Source organism: Hoplias malabaricus, chromosome 3, assembly GCF_029633855.1.
Source record: "Hoplias malabaricus isolate fHopMal1 chromosome 3, fHopMal1.hap1, whole genome shotgun sequence".
In the NCBI taxonomy this organism is placed as follows: domain Eukaryota; kingdom Metazoa; phylum Chordata; class Actinopteri; order Characiformes; family Erythrinidae; genus Hoplias; species Hoplias malabaricus.
This window is the reverse complement of record NC_089802.1, coordinates 40262623-40280250: the sequence shown is the minus strand read 5'-3', so window position 1 is coordinate 40280250 and position 17628 is coordinate 40262623. Positions and strand designations below refer to the sequence as shown.

Genomic DNA, 17628 nt, shown 5'->3' with positions numbered 1-17628 from the left:
CTCTGCACTCAGCCTCCGCACCCAGCCTCCGCACCGAGCCTCCGCACTCAGCCTCCGCACCGAGCCTCCGCACTCAGCCTCCGCACTCAGCCTCCGCACCCAGCCTCTGCACCTAGCCTCCGTACCCAACCTCCACATCGAGCCTCCGCACTCAGCCTCCGCACCCAGTCTCCACACTGAGCCTCCGCACTCAGCCTCCGCACTCAGCCTCCGCACTCAGCCTCCGCACCCAGCCTCTGCACTCAGCCTCCGCACTCAGCCTCCGCACCCAGTCTCCACACTGAGCCTCCGCACTCAGCCTCCGCACTCAGCCTCCGCACCGAGCCTCCGCACTCAGCCTCCGCACCGAGCCTCCGCACTCAGCCTCCGCACCCAGCTTCTGCACCTAGCCTCCGTACCCAACCTTCACATCGAGCTTCTGCAGTCAGCCTCCGCACCCAGCCTCCGCACCCAGCCTCCGCACCCAGCCTCCACAACCAGCCTCCACAACCAGCCTCCACATTTAGCCTCCACATACTTCCTCTACATCTAGTCTTCTACATGCAGTTTCCACATCCACCTTAAGAAGAGAGATTTTGCGACTATACTTAGAGAGGAATGACACCACCTGTCATCTTCAGAGAACTAAAATTCTCAGAGCTAAACTTTTCTCTAAAACAGTCTGTGGGAGAAAACAACAAAAGACTTTCAGCAGTCTTCAAAATATAAGTTCCATGCTCCCTTGAGGTTACATTGTAATAAGGATCACAGTAGGAGTGTGTGATAGTGTCTAACAGCACAGACATGTGGGAGTGCTCTGATTATGATGTAAAATGTTGTCTGTTTAGAGAGAGCAGTATGTTTTGAATCCCTTTGTTACAGTTTGTTACAGATTTCCAGAACAGATTGCTCTGTTCTGTTCTTCAGCGAGATCCATAAACCCAGTGATGGTGAAAATGTGGGCTCTGGGGTGGCCAGTCCGTCATTCTGGGAATATTGGGAGCTCATTTGTTTAATCTAGATGTGGATCTTCTTGCCGTGTGCTTTTCTTGATTATCTTGATTTGAAAAATAAATGTATTTCTTCCTAATCAGACATTTTCCACTTGATATTTTGTGATAATATTGGTTTCTTGCTGTTTTCAATCCAAGCTAAATCACCAACAACAATCTCCAGCCAAGAGCAGCTCTATGGTCAGGAAACTGACCACTGATAAAGAGCTAGGGCCCACTGTATCAGTCTCAGTTGGTATTATTTTCATAAAACACAGACTTGAGCTTTATTACTGATGACTGATATATCAGATGTATAAAGCAGGACTCTTTCAGTGAAGACATTGGTGTAGAAATGTTCTGCCCTGCCTTCCCCTTGTGTTCTTGTTCCTTTCCTCTTGTTATTCTCCCTCGTGTCTCTAAGGGGGTTGGCTGTGAAGCAGGGTTTGATTAATCGTATAACTTAAGCCAAAAGTGTGAGTTGTCCAGTAGGTAGCTATTGGTTACACTTCACTTCAGGCTAATGTTATCTTGTTAAATGAGAAATCATGTTATGTTGTTCCCCCAGCCCACGTCTCGTGTTGCATGTGTGTGTGTGTGTGTGTGTGTGTGTGTGTGTGTGTGTACGCTGCCTTAAGTGTTTTTATCTGTATAGGTTTGCTAGGTCTTAACTCCTGCTCCTCTCAGAGTGACTGCTGAAATGTATTCAGTTTCTGTTAAAGTAGCAATCAGTCATTTTTACAACCACAAAGCAGCAGCCCCTATGTTTAAGTAATTATAAGTCATAATTTATGATATGTGCATATTTTTCTACAGAGTGCATGTTTCCACATTTAATGGAACATCTGTGACCTGCTTTGGTCAAGACCCCACAAGGATCAATCCCCACAGCAGTGTTCTCCCCCTGTGTAAACAGCCCGGTTCAGAGCGGCCAGTTTCAGCACCTTTTCCTTTAAATGATAATGAGCCGCTCGCTGTTCACCCCGACCCCGAGCGCACAGCAGTGAGGAGCGAGGAGCAGAAGCTCTGGTTTTTAGCTGTTTTCACTCTGTTCTCTTTCTTCTCCGTTTTCTCAGTTTTTATTCAGTGCTCTTATTTCTCCGTGCTCGTTGTGTCTGTTTTGCTGTGATTAACCTCGTGTCTGCGCTCTCCAAATGCGCTGTGATTGGACAGACTCAGACGAGGGGGCGGGGCAATTCTAAAGTCTCTGCACTTGACGTCAGAAGCGGAGCAGAATAAGAACGGCTCGTTTTATCCTGTGTTTTCTGACTTGGGCAGCACACAGAAAACTGACTGGGTGGGTCTTGTTTCACCGTGTGTGGGTTGGTGGACTCTAGATCCACACATTAATGCCCTCTTTAAGATTAGCACAGGACTTTTTAAACATCCAGATAACTAGGTGTCAGTGTAACATCTGTTTCCTAACAGATGAGATGTTGTAAGTTGTCTTATGTTTATATGAGGTGACATTGCGTAAATAATTGTGATAATACATAAAAAAGAAAAACGAAGATTCTGAGCGATTACGCCATCTCCATCTGTTTGTGTTTGAGTTCCTCTTGTGGTAATAACCCAGTCTCCTGTAAAGCTGTTTTGGGAGCTGTTTTGTTCTGACTGTGGTGCAAAGTATGAAAAATTTGGACTGAAATGCCATCTAAAGAAATGAGGCTAAGTTCGACCACATCGCACCTGACCCCCGCGACCTACACCTAATTAAATCACATCAGGAGAAGTCCATCTGTAATTAGGAGTGTGTTTGACCATCTCATTATCTCTCGGATCTTCATTAGTGCGGGTGGAATTTCACCTGTGTGACACCACTGTTACTCTACCATCTAACCACAGGTGTTCATAAATTAATATGTGTCTTTTTTTCCCCTTCAGAGATCAGATACTCATGGATCTATAACGGACGCCCCAGTGTCCTGATACGAGACAACCGGCGCTTTGTGTCTCAGAGGACGGGGAACCTCTACATCGCCAAGGTGGAGGCGTCCGATGTGGGGAACTACACCTGTGTGGTGAAGAACATGATGACCAATGCCACCATCTTCAGCTCCCCCACTCCGGTGGTCCTGCGCAGGGACGGTAAGTTTTATAAGAGAGGCATCTATGAGCACAGCATTATCATAATGAGCAGTACCATAAAACTCAATAAGAACAGTAGCCTGCCTTCATTTATACTGACACCTAGTGACCGGGATGTCTCAGACATCCCACATTAGCCCTGTTTTAAACATGGCTGCCCCTTTGTGGGGGACCCGCTCTATGGAGCATAAGCAGGTTCATTTGGGGTCTACAATGCAGTTTGACTCTTCATCTCAGGTCAGTGGTGCTTTATAGAAAACTATTTAAAAAGTAATGCATAATCACTTTGTTAAGAGTTTTTCCCTATTTTGTGCTGGTAAAAATGACCGATTGCTCCTTTACCTGGAGCTAAAAATGACACAGAGGCTATAGCTGATGGAGATGGTGCAGTAGGACTTAATACTTTCCACATCCTCACCAAGACACACTGCTTTATTCTGAGCACTGAGCTGCACACACAATCTCCTGAAACACATGAATCAGGGCCTGAGCGTGACCGTGTTTGTTTTGCCTTCGCTCCCAGCCACGGTTTCTGTTTGCAGCCTCTAAGCCATGTGTGTCTGTGTGTGTCTGTGTGTGTCTGTGTATGTGTGTGTGTGTGTGTGAGAGAGAGAGAGAGAGAGAGAGAGAGAGAGAGAGAGAGAGAGAGAGAGAGAGAGAGAGAGAGAGAGTGTGTGTGTGTGTGTGTGTGTGTGTGTCTTCATGGCTCACTGAGAAACTGCTGCTGTTTAGCATTTGTACGTCCTGGTGGGACACAACCGTCCTCCCTCTCTCTCACACATACACACACTGATATGTATCTCTCTCTCTCTCTCTCTCTCTCTCTCTCTCTCTCTCTCTCTCTCTGTGCACACACACACACACACACACACACACACACACAGAATATATAGCAGTTGCTGCTGTTGTAATAAAACCTTGTGGCTCCAAATGTTATATTTAATCACTGAAGTAAAGACAATTCCTCCACCTTAAATTTGAAACTCAAACAGAAAGCACAGAATGCAAAGTAAATCCGCCTTAATTAAAAACACTAAAGATATTTTATGTTTGACTGTATTCACTTCATAGTTTCTCATATACAGACGCTAGCCATGACTTTAATGTCTGCAGCACTGCCAAAGGACCAAGGATATGAAGGAATGTTACGAAATGTTTAGACATAACATCACAAGCTGGTAATGAAGCAATGTTTGAGCATTAAACAGAAAAACAAACAAACTAAAAGTTTCCAGAAATCCTAGGTTTGAGACACTCACAGTATGCATCAGTTTAAGAACAGTAATCCGCACATCACGGCTGCATTATATACAGAGGAACCATAACTCCGTCATGTCCAGAAACGCTGGTGACCTGTGGGCTGGGCCTCATTAGATAAAATCTGGTACATGTGAAAATGTGTAGTGTGCTCTGGCAAGTTGGCCTCTGACATAATTGGACTGTGTGTCATCAAGCCAACGTAAGAAGCACCGTTGTCAGTGTAATAGGTAAAAGCCAGGTCCTCTCATATTTTCGGGGTGGTTTAAAGTCCATTGTATAGGCACATTGCCCATCTGTGAATGCCCTTCTAACACTAAAAGATTTATTCACATTGTAGAGCCAAATGTTGCCCTCTAAGTGACGTCTTTTTCAATATATATGTATCTTAACTTGACTAATGTGAAACACTGAAATAAGTAACGTCCTGTACTTACAATAGCTTATAAATTATAGGATATTTATTTATAGGATACTTCATAGTTACAGGATATTTATTGTCATACATTATATTTAATGCCAGCCAAGAAGGTATAATTATCGATAAGAATAAACAGCATGTAAAAAGGATCATTGGACACAAGCACCACAGGACAACACACATTCACTCAGTCACTCACACTATTGGACCATTTCACAAATTCACCCAGTCACTCACACACTCACATCTCTGGAAAATTCCTCCTAGTCACCCAGTCACTCAGTCACTCATTGCTAATACTTATTGACCCTTGCACACACTCACCCATTCACATGCTCACTCAGTCACATCCATGGACCATTTCACTCACACATGCCTCTGGACGATTTCAGACATTCACACACTCACCCAGTCACTCACACCTGTCAACCATCTCACACACTCACCCAGTCATTCACACCTGTCAACCATCTCACACACTCACCCAGTCAGTCACACCTGTAAACCATCTCACACACTCACCCAGTCACTCACACCTGTCAACCATCTCACACACTCACCCAGTCACTCACACCTGTAAACCACCTCACACACTCACCCAGTCACTACACCTGTCAACCATCTCACACACTCACCCAGTCACTCACACCTGTCAACCATCTCACACACTCACCCAGTCACTACACCTGTCAACCATCTCACACACTCACCCAGTCACTACACCTGTCAACCATCTCACACACTCACCCAGTCACTACACCTGTCAACCATCTCACACACTCACCCAGTCACTCACACCTGTCAACCATCTCACACACTCACCCAGTCACTCACACCTGTCAACCATCTCACACACTCACCCAGTCACTCACACTTGTAAACCATCTCACACACTCACCCAGTCACTACACCTGTCAACCATCTCACACACTCACCCAGTCACTCACACCTGTAAACCATCTCACACACTCACCCAGTCACTACACCTGTCAACCATCTCACACGCTCACCCAGTCACTACACCTCTCAACCATCTCACACACTCACCCAGTCACTCACACCTGTCAACCATCTCACACACTCACCCAGTCACTCACAGCTGTCAACCATCTCACACACTCACCCAGTCACTACACCTGTCAACCATCTCACACACTCACCCAGTTACTCACACCTGTCAACCATCTCACACACTCACCCAGTCACTCACACCTGTGAACCATCTCACACACTCACCCAGTCACTACACCTGTCAACCATCTCACACACTCACCCAGTCACTACACCTGTCAACCATCTCACACACTCACCCAGTCACTCACACCTGTCAACCATCTCACACACTCACCCAGTCATTCACACCTGTCAACCATCTCACACACTCACCCAGTCACTCACACACTTACCCATCTCACACACTCACCCAGTCACTCACACCTGTCAACCATCTCACACATTCACCCAGTCACTACACCTGTCAACCATCTCACACACTCACCCAGTCACTCACACCTGTCAACCATCTCACACACTCACCCAGTCACTCACACCTGTCAACCATCTCACACACTCACCCAGTCATTCACACCTGTCAACCATCTCACACACTCACCCAGTCACTCACACCTGTCAACCATCTCACACACTCACCCAGTCACTCACACCTGTCAACCATCTCACACACTCACCCAGTCATTCACATCTGTCAACCATCTCACACACTCACCCAGTCACTCACACCTGTCAACCATCTCACACACTCACCCAGTCACTCACACCTGTCAACCATCTCACACACTCACCCAGTCATTCACACCTGTCAACCATCTCACACACTCACCCAGTCACTCACACTTGTCAACCATCTCACACACTCACCCAGTCACTCACACCTGTCAACCATCTCACACACTCACCCAGTCACTCACACCTGTCAACCATCTCACACACTCACCCAGTCACTCACACCTGTCAACCATCTCACACACTCACCCAGTCACTACACATGTCAACCATCTCACACACTCACCCAGTCACTCACAGCTGTCAACCATCTCACACACTCACCCAGTCACTACACCTGTCAACCATCTCACACACTCACCCAGTCACCACACCTGTCAACCATCTCACACACTCACCCAGTCACTACACCTGTCAACCATCTCACACACTCACCCAGTCACTCACAGCTGTCAACCATCTCACACACTCACCCAGTCACTACACCTGTCAACCATCTCACACACTCACCCAGTCACTCACACCTGTCAACCATCTCACACACTCACCCAGTCATTCACACCTGTCAACCATCTCACACACTCACCCAGTCACTCACACCTGTCAACCATCTCACACACTCACCCAGTCATTCACACCTGTCAACCATCTCACACACTCACCCAGTCACTCACACCTGTCAACCATCTCACACACTCACCCAGTCACTCACACCTGTCAACCATCTCACACACTCACCCAGTCACTCACACCTGTCAACCATCTCACACACTCACCCAGTCACTCACATGTCAACCATCTCACACACTCACCCAGTCACTCACACCTGTCAACCATCTCACACACTCACCCAGTCACTACACCTGTCAACCATCTCACACACTCACCCAGTCACTACACCTGTCAACCATCTCACACACTCACCCAGTCACTCACACCTGTCAACCATCTCACACACTCACCCAGTCACTACACATGTCAACCATCTCACACACTCACCCAGTCACCACACCTGTCAACCATCTCACACACTCACCCAGTCACTACACCTGTCAACCATCTCACACACTCACCCAGTCACTCACAGCTGTCAACCATCTCACACACTCACCCAGTCACTACACCTGTCAACCATCTCACAAACTCACCCAGTCACTCACACCTGTCAACCATCTCACACACTCACCCAGTCATTCACACCTGTCAACCATCTCACACACTCACCCAGTCACTCACACCTGTCAACCATCTCACACACTCACCCAGTCACTCACACCTGTCAACCATCTCACACACTCACCCAGTCACTCACACCTGTCAACCATCTCACACACTCACCCAGTCACTCACACATGTCAACCATCTCACACACTCACCCAGTCACCACACCTGTCAACCATCTCACACACTCACCCAGTCACTACACCTGTCAACCATCTCACACACTCACCCAGTCACTACACCTGTCAACCATCTCACACACTCACCCAGTCACTCACACCTGTCAACCATCTCACACACTCACCCAGTCACCACACATGTCAACCATCTCACACACTCACCCAGTCACCACACCTGTCAACCATCTCACACACTCACCCAGTCACTACACCTGTCAACCATCTCACACACTCACCCAGTCACTCACAGCTGTCAACCATCTCACACACTCACCCAGTCACTACACCTGTCAACCATCTCACACACTCACCCAGTCACTCACACCTGTCAACCATCTCACACACTCACCCAGTCATTCACACCTGTCAACCATCTCACACACTCACCCAGTCACTCACACCTGTCAACCATCTCACACACTCACCCAGTCACTCACACCTGTCAACCATCTCACACACTCACCCAGTCACTCACACCTGTCAACCATCTCACACACTCACCCAGTCACTCACACATGTCAACCATCTCACACACTCACCCAGTCACCACACCTGTCAACCATCTCACACACTCACCCAGTCACTACACCTGTCAACCATCTCACACACTCACCCAGTCACTCACAGCTGTCAACCATCTCACACACTCACCCAGTCACTACACCTGTCAACCATCTCACACACTCACCCAGTTACTCACACCTGTCAACCATCTCACACACTCACCCAGTCACTCACATCTGTCAACCATCTCACACACTCACCCAGTCACTACACCTGTCAACCATCTCACACACTCACCCAGTTACTCACACCTGTCAACCATCTCACACACTCACCCAGTTACTCACACCTGTCAACCATCTCACACACTCACCTAGTCAATTACACCTGTCAACCATCTCACACACTCACCCAGTCACTCACACCTGTCAACCATCTCACACACTCACCCAGTCACTCTCACTTTTGGACAGTTTCACACTGTGACTCCACTGATCAGCATGTGACCTTCATCAGCATGAAGTGTTATTATTATTTATTTAATGTTGTATAATTAATTTTATTATTCATGATGGAACCTGACTTTGTACATCCCTGTTTTATTGCTGCAATATTTCTGTGCCTGTATTTGTCACTGCTTAAGGGGAATTATTCAGGATTATACTTTTATTGCATAAGAATTGTCTATGCAGTTTAAGACCTTAGGAATGCACTTAGAAAAGAATTGTGAATGCAGCATACAGCATTGGTCTGAACCCTTCTAAAGAGTCTGTATTTACACACACGTCTCTTCACCGCCTTGTTTACCAGATATATTAGCTTATCTCTAGTTGTGCTGAGAAGTAATATCCTGCACTTTTCTGCACTGGCACAAATGTCTACATTTACAGACAGTAATGTGCTGAATCAAGCAAAGCCTGTAATTTTCTGTGGAGTGTGAAAATATGAGCAGAGACACTCTGTCTGAGGCTGGGGTAAAGTTTAATCGTGTATGCTTCCTAACCAGGAACCTGAGTGAACTCTTTAAAGGATGTTTATACTGTGTAGTTTACACTCTGTAGCATGTGTAAGGAACACTGTACTGTACAGAGAACAGATATGGACCTGCACAACATCTGTGAAGGGAGTTCACCTGAAGCAGGAGGTATGAAGGTGTCAGGTGCTCAGAAAAAAACTGAACAAAGACCCCAGCACGCAACCGAATACACAGATCTCCATCATGTCCAAAGGATAGTGGATACCACTTACAATGATTCACATTCAGTCTCCGATATCCCGGATAGCTCAGAGTGTTTGGCCCATCTGTGGCACATCTGTAGTTTTCTTATGGCCCACATTTGGCCTTGAATGATGATGTTGGCTAAGGATGAGTCTGACTGCCTCAACTCAGCCACAGCTCTACTTTATATGGGCCAGATTTCAGGTGTGTTGTGGACTGGATCTGGGCTAATCACACTACAGCCGTATCTGAGCCAACAGTGCCAACAGTGAAACAGAATGTGTGTGATGTCTATATTTGGGATGATGGCATGAATAAAAGCTCTGTTTATAAAGGTTCAGCTCTTCTATGAAAGGGTGAATCTGCCTGCTTGTTTTTTTTTCTTTTTTTTTTTTTCAGGCATAAAATGAAAAAAACATTAAAAATCAAATACACAGCATATGGTATGTACTGTAGAATTTATTTTGCACTGCATAATTCTAACATTGAGTTCAGTGTTTAACAGCTTTTAATGTCCTTAGGCAAGACTCCAAACACTACATAGCCCTAAATATGTCACAAGCTAGAATTGTACTATGTGTACAAATAGGTTTTAAAGTGTTTTTTTTGTAATGAATAACTGTAATTCACACAAAATTCACATCTTTTTTGAATTAATTTAAAATTGCCATTTTTAATACTACACAGCAGTAACTAGAAAAAAGACAAAAGAGCAGGATAATGTTTAAAGTATTAATTACAATTAAATTCTACACACAACACTTTAAAACCCGTACCCCTATGAAGTTGCTCTAGATAAGGGCACCTCACAGGTGTCGGTAAATTGGTGGATTCCTGTTGGCACCAAATGTAACACAAACCTGGACTCTAAACCCTTCCTCATTGGAAAGAGCAGAGTCTCAGTTTCCTACTGTTGCTATAACGGGTCTTTCATTATCATCAGCACTGGGGTTGATTTAAAATACTTTTTCTGTTTTCTGTCCCCTCGCAGCCGTGATGGGAGAATACGAGCCGAAGATCGAGGTCCAGTTCGAGGAGATGCAGCATGTGGCCAAAGGATCGTCCGTCAGGCTGGAGTGCTTCGCTTTAGGAAAGTAGGTCTAGCATACTGACTCCTCCCCTCCTGAGAGCTGTGTAACTGGTGAGGGTCCTGCACACGGCACACAGTAGATCTCTGTGCTTTGCTTTAGAGGAAACGTCCCAGACTGCTTTAATCTTAGGGAAATGAATTATCACGACTAGTAAGTGAGAAGGGGGCATTCATCACTGAGCAAACAGCTGAAGCTTGTGTTTCAGAAGGTGGGGTGCAGGGGTGGAGACCTCCAGTTGTCTACAGGTAAAGTGTCAGGGGACTTAAATGCAGCAGGAGGCCTGTCAGGCATTCAGTAGCTGTGGGTTTAGTTGGCAGGTGGTTTTTAAGAGTCTGCAAATTTACCAGGTAGGTCAAAATGTGAAGGCATATTTCAAAGCTGCCGTTTAAGAGACCTACTGCAGGAGGGTGGGCTGGTTATATAGTTGTGAAAATCTGGAAAGGCGTTACTTGAGATGGGGAAACTATTGCTGTAAGAATTTGATTGCACAGTGCATTAGTGAAATCGGATATGGATGATGGATGATTAGTCTTAGATCCCAACTTATCCCTGATGTATTGAAAGTTGTTCCATCTCTCTACAGAGTTCCATGGCTCCACAATATTGGCATTGGGCATAGTCACCTTCAGCTTATATGTAGCTGCTCCAGAGTGATTTTAGACATTTAAAATATTGTTTTCTTCTCTAGTTGGCCTTCCTTGGCCTGAGCAGGTGTCCATGGACACACTAGGGCTGAATCTCAGATATCTTCCTACACTCTATGTAGTGCATGGTGTAGGTCATAAAATAGCAGTGTCTTTATTCAAAAAGTGCAATATATGTTATGAAATTAAAACATTTATCCTGGTTTTTAAGCTTCAGCCCTCCCTTTCTAACATTTAGTGCACTGTCAATGTGTAGAAATATTAGTTGTATAATCTGTGAAGTGCACTATGAAGGGATTACAGCTCAATTGGAACAGTGTGTATTTTCCATTCGGTGCCAAGAAAAAAGAGACAAATCCAATGCTAGCACATTTTCTCACCAGGGTCCCCACTCTTCAGTGAGTTTTTTTTTTTTTTGGCTTTTTTCCCACCAGAGGTATCCCTATTTGTCCCTCAAGTTCTTTCACATCTTCATTTGTTCTGTAACATCCAAACCGATGTCTGAGGAAATCTCTCACTGTGAATTTGCTGCTGTCTGCAGTCCCTGTAGTGTGGGAAACAGGAGTTTGTTTTTCAGGACTTCCTGAGTTATCTCTCCTCAACTTGATCCAAGTTCATCTGCCACAGTCATTGGAGGCTGCATCAGCGCATTGTGTAGTTACGTTTCTGGAGCGGTGCGTGGCAGGGTACGGTGTAGATCAGGCTGTAAGTTATGCAGCTATGTGGGACCTATATGTTGCTTATGAGGTACACTCTCAAAAATAATGGGGCTACAAAGGGTTCTTTGAGCGATGCCATAGAAGAACCACTTTAAGTAATTGTTTTAATTTGGCGAAGAACCATCAAGTGAAGTTTTTAAAACCTTTAAAAGGTTCTTCACACTCACATTCTTGAAGCATCTTAATTTTTAAGAGAGCAGATTTGAGGCAGAAGCCTAAATTGGCCTTAAGTCAGAGAATGACAGGTGTTTGGTATTGACCCTCGTGTTAACGTGAACGTCTGTATGTGTTCCGTCAGTCCAGTACCTTCTATCTCCTGGAGGAGAGCGGACGGAAGCTCGTTTCCTGGAAAAATGAAAATCAATCACTCCAACGGCGTGCTGGAGATCCCGTATTTCCGGCCAGAGGATGCTGGCATTTACGAGTGCGTGGCGGAAAACTCCAGAGGCCGCAGCGTCGCTAAAGGAAACCTCGTATTTGATGGTGAGTGTGGCTTAGAATCGGTTCTGTACGCCTGGAATTGGAGTAATGAGGGTGGCAAAGTGGATGTGTTCATTTTACGCGTGTGCTTCTGAATGCTGTGGATTCATTACAAGTCACTTGCGTGCAACATATTTCTTAATCTCATCTATTGAATATGGCACTCTGTTGGTTTGTTACCTTTACAGCAGGGAAATCAATGGGGGAAATTTTAATTGCGTGGCAGGGAAGCGGACGGGGCATGGTAACTGCCGCTGAATAATGAATAACCTGTGGACGAACACGTCTTGTTGTCAGTCAGCCGAGCTGGACTAATTAAAACAGCTGAGTCGTCAGGTCGGCGGCGACGAAAAAAGGAAAAATAAAATACAATTTTGCTCCCACCAAGAAAGGGCACAATAAAGACAGGATTATCTGGAATTAATGTGTACCAATTAACCTAGCTGTTTGGTGGTTTATAAAAGGCTAAAGCCCTCTCCAGTGAACAGGCACGTTCACCATGCACTGTTAATGAGGAGAGAGGCTCTGCTTTATGCAGGTTTTAGCTCTTATTCGCTGAATTCAGGCTCTGCAGTGCATTATAAAAATGAAATGCAGGCCAGGAGCTGATGTGAAGAGGAGTGAAACCTTGAATTGATGTCAAATACAAATTGAAAAGTTGGCTTTGGTTCATACAGAGTATTCATTGGGGTTGTATAAAGCTAGATTAACTGCTTGTTCCTGTGTTGAAGGCATTTTGGTAAGACACTGCTGCATGTTTATATCTGTTCTCTGTGTGGCTCTGACAGACGTGGAGCACCTTCACTGGGCGCAGACTCTGAGAGATGCCTATATGGCCATCGAGGACGATCTCCACTGGGAGTGCAGAGCTAATGGTAAACCTCAGCCTGTGTACAGATGGCTTAAGAATGGACAGGCCTTGGTGTCCCAGGTGAGTCCCTTGTGGATCTCAGTTGTGAGAACTGTTGCACATAGAGAGGGCTTTTTATCGGCTGTGATTTTATTGTATATTTCCTTGCATTTACAACACTCGGTAACACTTCATTTGGAAAATCCACTGGTTACAAACCTTCTACAGACTGTCAACAACGTGTCAGTTGACCGCCGTGAATCAGATAATCTGATTGTCCTGTAGAGAGTTTACTAACTACCCGTGGCTCACATTGATATTATCCTACAAGCGTGTAGAGTGCCAATGAATATTTGATATATAAATAAATACAGGGTTAAAAAGTCTGAGGGTACAGACCATTCAGGACAGTCATCATTTGAGAACCGCTGCTGATTTAGTATTCTCCTTCTAGCGTGTTGAGCTCCCCAGTGATTCAAGGTTGGAATCTCTTCAGAAAGAAGGGGTGGATCTTCATGTGTCACTGTTGTCATTTTGTCCCCAGGACAGGATCTACGTCAGCGGTGGAAAGTTGAAGATCTCTAAAGTCACCCTGGAGGATTCTGGGATGTATCAGTGTTTGGCAAAGAATGAGCACGGGGTCATTTACGCCAGCGCTGAGCTCAAAGTCGTCGGTAAGGGACTCAGTGTTGGTTTAAGGGGTGGGAGTCGGACATGTCTGGCTTATTTCTGGCTTTTGGCTCATAAACCCAGAGTGTGAGAAATATAAACACAGGTATCAGTGAAATGTGTTAATCAATCAATCAATCAATCAATCAATCAATCAATCAATCAGTGAATCTGCCTGTGCTGTTGATTATAATTAATGCAATGAATCTTGAAATTTCTATGTATTTATGTATTTATTTATTCACTTTAGTTTAGTTCAACACTAAATAATTATTTTACCCCACATTTTCTCCACAACCTCCTCGTGTAATTCACTTTTTTTTCTGAGCTTAGTGACGTATTAGTGGTATTAGTGATGTAAACACAGGATCACTACATTTGTGTTTGATTATGTTTTATTAAAGTTGAAATATGTATTAAATCTCATAACTAACTGCTGACCTCTCACCCCTCCTTCATTTTCTTGTCCTTTCTTTCTCTCTCTCATTTGTTTTTTTGTCCCTCCCAAAAGGCAGCACTACTCTTCCACATGAGATCAATCATGATTAATCACAGAATGTAGTTTAGATTAACTCAAATAATGTCCTATATCAATTGTCACCACCAGCACAGACATCATCTCTGTCTCCCGCAGCCTCTCCTCCTGACTTCTCCAAGAGTCCCGTGAAGAAGTCCACTCTGGTCCAGCGAGGAGGTGAGGTCATCATCGAGTGCCGGCCTCACGCCTCCCCCAGGGCCTCATTCTCCTGGAGGAAAGGGGGCGAGCTGCTGAAAAACAGTGAGAGGTAGGGGTCAAGTCTCCAATCACTCAGAGGAGCCACAATAACACACTTTTCCCCAGGTCCCGAAGGCTACAGAGTCTTCTGCATCAGCTCCTTAGAGGAAACACTTCCGGATAAAGTCGGCGTCATTAGTTCACCTCGATTCACCTGGTGTCTGTGGTGTGCTTCTTTAGGTTTGCACAGGAGCTGTGATGCTAATGTGGCTCAGTGATAAATGGCGACACTCTACAATGTGGAATGTGCTTTTAGTGTCATAGCACTGAGTAAAAAAAATGTGTACTTTGTTTTTGGGAATTGTGGGGACTTTACATGGACTTCTATTCAATTTTGATACACACTTAACAGTGATGGTTCTACAAGGGTTCTTTATTTAAAGAAATGGTTCTATGAAGAACTCTTGAAGAACATTTGGCATGATTAAAGGCTTATTTGCATCATGAAGGGGTTCTTCAGATTGATGGAGAATGTGCTATAGATGGTCAAAGGTTATATATTTCTGGTGTGCTCTCCCTCTCTCTCTCTCTCTCTCTCTCTCTCTCTCTCTCTCTCTCTCTCTCTCTCTCACACACACACACACACACACACACACACACACACACACACACACACACAGCCGTGGTTGTAAAGGGAAGGGAAACTTTCTTCAGGAGCACACCAGTGTCCTCTCGGTTCCAGACCCACTTCTCTAACCCAGAGGCCAACGCTGCCCCTGGTGTAAACACTGTGTCCATTAAATTGTTGCAGATAAGAGTTCCCTCATCAGACCAAACTTTAGGACCTTTAGTGGCCGTGTACTTCCACCCTGAACTGCCCGTCAGAAGACTGCTCCTTTAAAGTCACCAATGTCAGTGGCATTGTTATTAATTGTCTGATAACCCAACCCCACCCCAGCGCTTATCCCCCGCTGTCTTCCTCATAGTGCACCCCACCCCCACTCAGAACCGTGTGGGATTGTGATTAAGATGGAGTTGCCGGCGAAGGGAACACAGTGTGTTTATCGTCCAGCGCGTCCAGGCACAGATGCCGTGCGTTTGAGAGCAGCATCATAGGTTTTATCTCCCTCTTTTTTCCTCCTGATGGCGTTTTCACACAAGACTGCTTGCTTAGTGCCACGTTAATGAATTCTCTGCCGGCGCTGCTGCTGGCACGAGGGGACAAGGGGGAGTGGCGGAGCAAGGGGTGAGCCAAGGGCGAGTGAGGGGTGAGTGCAGTCTCCCGTGGCCGTGTCAGAACAGGTGGCAGCAGAAGAGATGATCCACAGTAAATGGACGGAGGATGAAGAGACGGCGGCGGTGCTCCATCTGGACGAGAGAGGAAAGATTCACACACACACACACACACACACACACAAACAGAGACCACTCACTCACTCACACTGCAGCACTGGGAGAAACAGAGTGATGACAGAGAGAGAGAGCAGATATGAGACCCTAACAGACCCTGTTGTCTCTGTAACGGTGACAGACTCAGTCCTGACCGCAGCATTAGTTGAGGTCAGTGTGGTCATAGCTCTCCTTATCAGGATTAATGACATCACTATTGGCCAGTTTCCTGCTCAGGGATTACGCTGGCTCGTTTACAGTTATGACACTTGGCAGATGTTGATATCCATGGTGACTCACACATTTAATCACATTACAGATGTTGGAGGATTCAGAGTTTGGAGTCTTGCCCAAGGACTGAGGTAGTGTAGTGCTGCTGCCTGAGCTGGGAACTAAACCCCAGTCTTCTACCCCAGCCATTTCCTATACTTCTGAACCACACCATTTCTGAATGAAGATTCTCTATGGAGAATAGTCCACCGACCAAAAACATCCAGCCGGCAGCGTCCTGTGTCACTGATGAAGGACTGAGGGACGACCGACACACACTGTGCAGACAGATGAGCTACTACCTCTGACTTTACATCTACAAGGTGGACCAACGAGGGAGGGGTGTCTCACAGAGTGGACAGAGAGTGGACACAGGGTTTAAAAACTCCAGCAGCACTGCTGTGTCTGATCCACTCTACACCAGCACAACACACACTAACACACCACCACCACGTCAGAGAGAATGATCCTCGACCACATTGTACCTGCTCTGTGGGGGTCCTGAGTACTGAAGAAAAGGGGGAAAGGGGGGTAACCCAGTATGCAGAGCAACAGCTGGACTCCAGTCTGTAATTGTAGAGCTACAAAGTGCTCCTGTGTGGTCAGTGGGGCTGATAAAACAAGGAGGTTATTAAAGTGAATGTATGACTCTGGTGTGTGCTGCTAGTTTCCCTTTACCAGCCCCCGCTGTGGAGTCCGAATCCCAATCAATGCTCCCTCGCCACATTTCCACAGTCTTTCCGTAAGGCTCCGGATGGGCACCAAAACTGTGCGAGGAGAAGAATCGATTAGTTATCATATTCCAACGGGGCGCTCGTGTGGAGCGGTGATAGGAAAATGATTACAGCGCCGCAGTGACGGCTTGACGAGAATACAGATGGCCAGAAGTTTGCTCCCTGTACGCAGAGAGTTGTTGGTTATTTTGGTTTTTGTTTTGTTTTTTTTTTACCTCTTTTCCCCCACCCCATTTGTTTTTCAGCTCATTGCCCCGCAGGTCATATGGTGGGTGCGCCTCCGTCATTTGGTGTTTGATATTTCTGTCGATAAATCAGAGCCCAGCGCCTGCTCTCCGAGCCGTAGTAAATACATATTTATTTTAAAGAGACGCTCGGAGACGGTTTGATTTCTCGCCTCGCAGGCCCACCGCTCTCCGGTTTGATTCGGCTGAAGGAGAAGGTCACACAAGCCCCAGGTTTTT

General features: G+C 45.9%; 1 protein-coding gene across 1 annotated transcript in view; it reads left to right on the top strand.

Moving 5' to 3' along the window:
* The window catches only part of LOC136691343 (contactin-4), a 182433-nt gene that overhangs the window by 115939 nt on the left and 48866 nt on the right, over positions 1–17628 (top strand). Inside the window, exons 6-11 of the mRNA XM_066663872.1 lie at positions 2856–3059; positions 10595–10697; positions 12356–12540; positions 13326–13468; positions 13932–14061; positions 14691–14841. Of these exons, the coding sequence (XP_066519969.1) occupies positions 2856–3059; positions 10595–10697; positions 12356–12540; positions 13326–13468; positions 13932–14061; positions 14691–14841 (916 nt within the window). The remainder of the gene's footprint in view (positions 1–2855; positions 3060–10594; positions 10698–12355; positions 12541–13325; positions 13469–13931; positions 14062–14690; positions 14842–17628) is intronic.